General features: G+C 33.4%; 1 protein-coding gene across 1 annotated transcript; it reads left to right on the forward strand.

Moving 5' to 3' along the window:
* Positions 1 to 263: 263 nt before the first annotated feature.
* Positions 264 to 6,771, forward strand: Smp_136930 (hypothetical protein; the record flags this gene model as incomplete). Its single annotated transcript, XM_018797336.1, has 2 exons — positions 264 to 284; positions 5,554 to 6,771. The coding sequence occupies 2 exons, from the start codon at positions 264 to 266 to the stop codon at positions 6,769 to 6,771; spliced, it is 1,239 nt and encodes a 412-aa protein (XP_018652388.1).
* Between the last annotated feature and the right edge of the window lie 586 nt (positions 6,772 to 7,357).

A 7,357-nucleotide genomic window follows, 5' to 3' on the forward strand; every position in this document is an offset into this window, starting at 1 on the left:
TCTGAATGTCCAAGAATTCCTTTTAGATTCATTTGTTGTCCCCATTACAACTAGTTTCGATTGGACATATCTATCGCAAGTTCATGGTTGCTAGCATGAAAGGTTTGATAAAATTGTTTAATTTCATATGAGTATGGAACTCTTAATGATTCTTGATGACCCGTCAAGGGATCGAACTTGAAGCCTTTCGGAGTCGCTGAAAGCATGTTGCATTCTAAGTCACCGAGTTGGGGTCTAATGATTCACAATGTCTTCAATATTAAATGGTTGAAGGTAATTTAAAGGTAAGTTTCTCATCACATGTTCATTCTGATCGTCAATTGAAACTAAATTATATTTATTACCTTTAAGGAATGTTAGCTCCTACTGGGATTTCGCGCCTTATAATTCTGCTCTACATTGATTGTTTATTTTATCAATGACCAGTGGACCCAATGTACTTGAAAATATTGCAATACTCAACAGATAGACACTGTTCAATAGTAAAGAATGGAGTAGAACATACAAATTAAGCTCAAAGTCATCACTAGTTCGAAGCAAAACTCCATTAATACTATGTGAAATGGATTGACCAACAAAAGTTTATTAACCGATGAATAACTATTAAATTTTCTCATTAATAAAATCTAAAATGAATGCTAACTACTTCTCATGCTCCACTAAACATTGACATAAACAGTATGCATTGGCAAAATACATTAGTTGACTACTCACACATAATGTAACCAATGTTACACAATGACGTTTTAAACTAAAGAATGATAATATCCGAATGTAAAAGTGATTAGCGGAAAACAGAAATAGATCTTTTTCATCTTTCCGTGCACATTATACCATATGGAAAATGTAATGAATTAAATTGTAGTTTACAGACTTAAGTGAGAAATTCATAATGTTGAGGAGTCACATAATAGGACTAAACGGCCGTCCAGTGCTTCCAGGTTTTTGCTGGTGGTCTAGCTTCAATTGACTCACGCTTTCAACTATGAAAATTCATAACAGTTAGTTGTTTATAAGCGATATATTCACTTTTTGTATGAGAAATACCATAATAATGAACCCGTGAAATTTTAATGACCCTCGAATATCTGACTCCAATTGGATCGTGTGATTATCGTTATCGTCTTATACATTTCATTAATCCTCGTATATAATAATGGACTTAACTCGCGTTAGCGAATGACGGAATTAAAATAAGTCAAATACGAGAATGAAGTTTTGAATGTGTATGTTTTGTACAAACGTTGATCAGAACAGGCAATCAGAGAAACGGAGCGAAGGAAACTAAACGAACTAGAGAAGGTGAGTGAGCCAACTCAATTTGATCAAGCGCGAATAGAAATTAATAGTCACACAAAAATAAGTTACAGATATGTGATGAGTAAGATAAGAAATGTACACACATTCGCTTACATAAAAACAGTCAAGGTTAATAAGCGAATAAGTGACAGAGTGAAAATGTGGCTTGAAAAGAATGAATAGATTGATCTGTTCAGAGGTTAGAATAACTTATGTGGGTTTGACCTAGTACCAGCCTTTACAAAATAATGATTAATTTAGATCGAAATAGTGAAAATGAAAAATATGAAGACATTTAACGTTTCTATTTGAAAATTAAACTTGTATAAAATCTGCATCACGTCATACATTTTAATAGAAAACTATCCTTAAAGGATAAAAAAGAATTCAAATTAAGTTACATTATTGATGATCTGCAAACTAACTAGATTAAAATATTATATAGTTGAGATCATGAGTCAGTTGAAGCTAGAACACCATGGAAAACCTGGAAGCATTCGATGGTCTTTTTATCCTATTGTGGGACTCCTCATCAGTGAGCATCCACGACCCTGCCTCGCGAGATTCCAACCCAGGACCTATCAGTTTAGCGCGCGAGTGCTTAACCACTAGACCACTGAGATGGCCGGCATCCGATGGTGTTGATGTCTAACTTCAACCAATCCACGAAATTGAGCAACCATTCACCAATGTCATCAGTGAATTGATATCTACCAACAGACCTGGTTGAACTCCACTGATTACTGCTTCTCACTAGAACTCCAGGAAATACCTCATGGAGCCAGTCACTAGTGAGCGAGACCGATAGGTCCTGTGTTGGAATCTCGCGAGAGGGGATCGTGGATGCGCACTGCTGAGGAGTCTCACAATAGGACGAAACAGCCATCCAGTGCTTCCAGGTTTTCCATAATGGTCTAGTTTCAATTGACTCATGATCTCAACTATATAAAATTACTATAATCTCCACAAACCCCCCTTTCTGATAGATTAGAATAGTTAATATTTAGTTAACCTTTTTCAGTGATTTAATTAAAGATTTTCTTGATAAAAGGAGTTAACATGATTGGAGAAAATTATTTTATGGGAAAACCAATCAAAGTGAATGGTCCAGGTGACTATTTTCCGTGATCATCATGTATACGTATAAAAAAGGGTTTTGTTTCGTTTGGGTGTTTTCCAGTAAGCACTTATCTTGTGGTCACTTCACATATATTGATCGATCATATATTGATTTTTATGTTCTGTGACAACAGTTAGCTAAAGAGCTAATTCATAATAGAGGTTTTGCGTTGAACTATCAAAAGAAACAAGACAGCTGACCAGTTATCGAAGTACTAACACAAACCAGATCAAGTATACATGAATCCCTACAAAAAACTTATCCATACATATACAAATAAAACAAGAAAGATGGCAGGAATAGACTAATCACAAGGTTATAAATAGATAATATATTTGTAATATCACAATGAGTAGAAAAATGAGATTTGCCGACGTTTCGCAACTCAGTGTAAACCACTTCTACAGAGAATAAATAACCAAAATAACCATGGGGTTATTTATTAATTCAGTGTATTATTTTGTTAGGAGCATTCTATTCGTTTACCATTCTCTTGCGTTAATTCAGCATTATATTCATTGGGATCGATTCGGTATGACTTTTGCTAATGAATAATCGGTAAATATAAATAAATATATAAGTGAGTGTGTTCGAGATTTTCATTTGGATGGTCAAGTGAATCTTCATCTACGAAAAGTGTTTTTCTTTCTTTTCCTTGTATCGAGTCATATACCAGTTCAGGCTTTGCAAGTTTCGTTTCACGATCAAAAAAATACACAGCTTAAAACAACTGAAATGAATCAGGTGACAGAAATGAAAACTTTACTTACAGAATAAAGCCCTTTATTCTATAAGAGATTTCAAGAATTCATAACCCATATTTTATTGGTTAGAATTTTTTACGGAGTTGGACAATTTTCTGATTGTGAAGTAGATGATTCAATACTTTGATAGTTAACAAAACAGACTGGTCTTAGTTAGACATTCATCGAAAATCACAAAGTACTGAGTAAATGTTTCATCACTGTAAAGGGCACCACAGCACTGGAGATAAGATTTAGGATCTCAGAACCCACGCGCGAACGCCTAACCTCTAGACAACTTAGCTGGGAGCCAATAGTATTTGTGTCAAACTTCGAACGATTCGCTATATTGTGCTACTTTCACCGCTTTTGGTGAGTACCCTATGTAAAATATGAAAATTTAACAAGCTCCACATATCTCCTATATTGATAATAATCCTATATTCACTACTAACTACAAGATAAAATTCCTGGAGTTCTGGATAGAATCATTTCCTGGTGAAATTATTTATTTATTTATTTGAACACAAAAATATTGGTACAAAGAGGTATAGAATACATATGCATCACACAAGTCACTTGACTTGTGTGTGGGCTGTGATACTGCCGGGGTTTCTAGACCGAAGCAGGTGGTTTTCTTAGGGGGCAACACTCAGAGCCTTCGACCTGAAAGTCTGATCCACAAGGCAGTAGAGTAACGTCAGGAGATGCAGTATCATGGTAGCCAGTGACCAAGAATTGGTTCATACGTCATTTGTCCCCTCAGGATTCTGGAACCCATGTGCACTATTGGTTTGGAGTCAGGGCTTACTAACTCCCCTAGGGGGGCTCTCTGTGTCCACCAACGCGGTTAAAGCGCCGGACATTCACTTTTTGTTATGATTGGTAGTCGATTGTTATGACTGCGTCACCAATTCTTATATCTAGTTGTCGCTAATTGTTATTTCGGAATGGCTTATCACTTATAGTCGATACGAGGAACCACTGCAATTCCAAGGAAGTGAAAGTAAGAACACCCAGATTGATACAGGGCAAGATTTATGAACCCTAAAACACGATGACAACCAGTGAAGTTAAACCAGACAGTGAAAGATATCAGCACAATATCGCTAATCGATTGACGTTAGAAACAAATACCGTTGCTTGCCAGCTAAGTTGTCTAAAGGTTAGGCGTTCGCGCGTGGGGTCTGAGATCATAAATCTTATCTCCAGTGTGGTCTTAGATGTTCACTGCTGAGGTGCTCTTTACAGAGATGAAACATCTACCCAGTACTTTGTGATTTTCGATGAATGTCTAACTAAGATCAGTCTGTGATAAAAATCCGAAATTTCTCATGATTCAATCTAAACAATTGCAGTAGGCTTTTTTAAACCGGATTATATAATCGGATAATAAATGGCTGTCTACTTTTACTAAGGTTCATTCAGCATTGTCCTCAATTAGTGTTAATTTGATAGTAATAAGCACAGATACAAAGTCACCTCGTCGAAACATCACCATGCATACATATGGGTAAAACGATTTGACTTCGGTATCCATATTTACTGTATCCAAACACCATAAGGAAAATCTTTCGACGGTGACCATTTTCATTTTATCATTTCTTCATCATGTAAGCATCTCTACAGAGTTTCATCATTCTACTATTTTACTCTACAAAACGTAAAACATCTAGTCACACTGCATATAACTATAAACTAATGACAATTTTATAATTATTTTGTTAACTGGGTCTATTTTGAAAAAAGAAAAACGACGACTCTCTCCGTTTTGAAAGGTAGTCGAGGGATATAAATAATATTACCTAGTTCAAAACATCTATTTCTCATATCCAATACTTTACAAGGCCTATTACATAATAGATGAAGTATCACAATAGCACACATAAAGTCACAAAATAACTTTATGTGTTTGTGCATTAATCTTTATAAGCTAATACATTTTTTTTGATAGATAGACATATTATATAGAACAAAAGTAATCGTTTACTATTGATTGGTTACAAAAGTTACTTTTAACTAAACGGGATATGTATCCAAGCATTATTGTACAATGAATTGAGCGATAAATGAACAGACAGTACTGTCCACATTTACATTTTGTCACAAGTTCTTTTAGAGGTCCATTTTCACTTTTTTAGCTTAATCTTTATTGAACATACTACTACTACTATCATAACTTGAATATATTGAAATCTGTCAACCTACATAAGTGAAATGATGGAGGGTTGACTTGAAATGACATTTCTATTATCATTACTACACTTTTCATATTCAGGATATAACTCTAATGATTGCTACTACCATAATTAAGTTTTAATTAAAGACAAAAGAAAAAAAATGGCCAATTATCGAACTGAACTACGTATCCCTGTTGAAAGGAATAATAAGTCAATAGCCGATGATGATTACTTCAAATTTGATGATCCTTCAATGGTAACATTAAATGATAACTGGAAATATAATAGTAATAATACAAATAATTGGGATTCACGTAGTCGTCATACATCAAACAGTGAACAAATTTCACATGATATACCATGGTATAAACGTTTACGTACAACTTCTGCTGATCCTATGAGATATACTGATACAGATTATCTTTACGATGATATGAAACGTAGAATGGAAGAACGCCGTAGACGATGGAATGAAGAATTTAAACTATTACATAATGATATATTATTACCTAGTCGATTAAAAAGTTCAAATGATCTATTCAATAGTAGAGAAACAATAAATTCTTCAAGTTCACATGATATCATATCAAAAAATCCTTCATCAAATAGTGGTTATGAACAATTTCCAGATGGAAGTGTACATTTTGTATCAAATTTTAATCTATCTGGTTATGATCCAGAATTACTTAAAGTATTTGTACGTGATGGTAAACTAATGGTTGTGGCTAAAACTGGACATAATCATTCTACGAATAGTCTTAATACAACTATGAATACAAATAATTCAAATAATAATTCTATATCATCTTTTCGTGAATATACTCATTCAATAAATTTACCTCCAGGTGTAGATGATGAAAAACTTTCTGCTGTTTTATCGCTTAATGGTATATTGACTGTAAGTTGTCCTATGAAACCACCATCATTTATATCATCAACAAATTTACAATCTCCATATTCTGATCATTTATCAAATTCATTATGGAATAATCATCATCAACATTATCGTCATCATTATCAATCACCAAGTATAAAATCACAACAACAACAACAATATTCACGAAAATTCGATTTGAAATCACCGAAATTCAATCATTCAGCACGTTCTTCACATTCAGATTATGATATTATATCACATGATCAACAGGACTATCATAGTCGTCATCCTTCTTCTTTAATTCAACAGCCACGTAAACATAGATTTCGTTTAGAACTACCAATTGATTCAGAATATTCACCAGGTGAAATACAAATTAAAACATTAAATCGTCGCATTTATATTAAAGCTCGTCATGAAGAACGAGCTCTAAATCGTACTTCTGTAAGAGAATTTTCTAAAGAATATGACATTCCGGATAATATTGATCCAGAAAGTCTTACTGCTAAATTTAGTAATGGAATATTATATATTGAAGAACCAATTGTTTAAACTGTTATTAAACTCTATTCAGTTATCGGAACTAATAAGCATAGTGAATTAGCTATTTGAAAGAATTTCCACCTTCATTACAATCATTAACTTCTTCAATATTTTGATAAATCAATGGTAAAAATAGAAAGCAAATTTTTGTATATTTCTATGAGAGATTTTGTGACATATAAGCATAGATATTAAGTAGTATCATTAGTTTAGTTATTCCTTATATCATACACAAAAGCGACTTGAACTTCATTTACATGCTGATTGTTGTTGCCATTGTCGTTGTGTTTTTTTATAGTTTCAAATTCATATTTTTCTACTTAAATCACATTAAGTCATTAATACTTTTAAGAAATAAAATGTTTGTGATTAATCATAAATTGTTTTATACTTATTTTTAAGTAGAGTTAGATTTTATTCCCTTATTGTGTGTATGTGTTTTGTTTTTTAGAGAAAACAAATTACCAGAAGGCGTTTTTGTGGATATTATAATAATTTTAATAGTTAAAATCATGAGTCAATTGAAGCTAGACCACCATGTGAAAACCTGGAATCATTGGACGGCTATTTCGTCCAAGTGGGGGACTGATAGTTC

This window comes from Schistosoma mansoni, chromosome 4 (assembly GCF_000237925.1).
Source record: "Schistosoma mansoni strain Puerto Rico chromosome 4, complete genome".
Classification (NCBI taxonomy): Eukaryota; Metazoa; Platyhelminthes; class Trematoda; order Strigeidida; family Schistosomatidae; genus Schistosoma; species Schistosoma mansoni.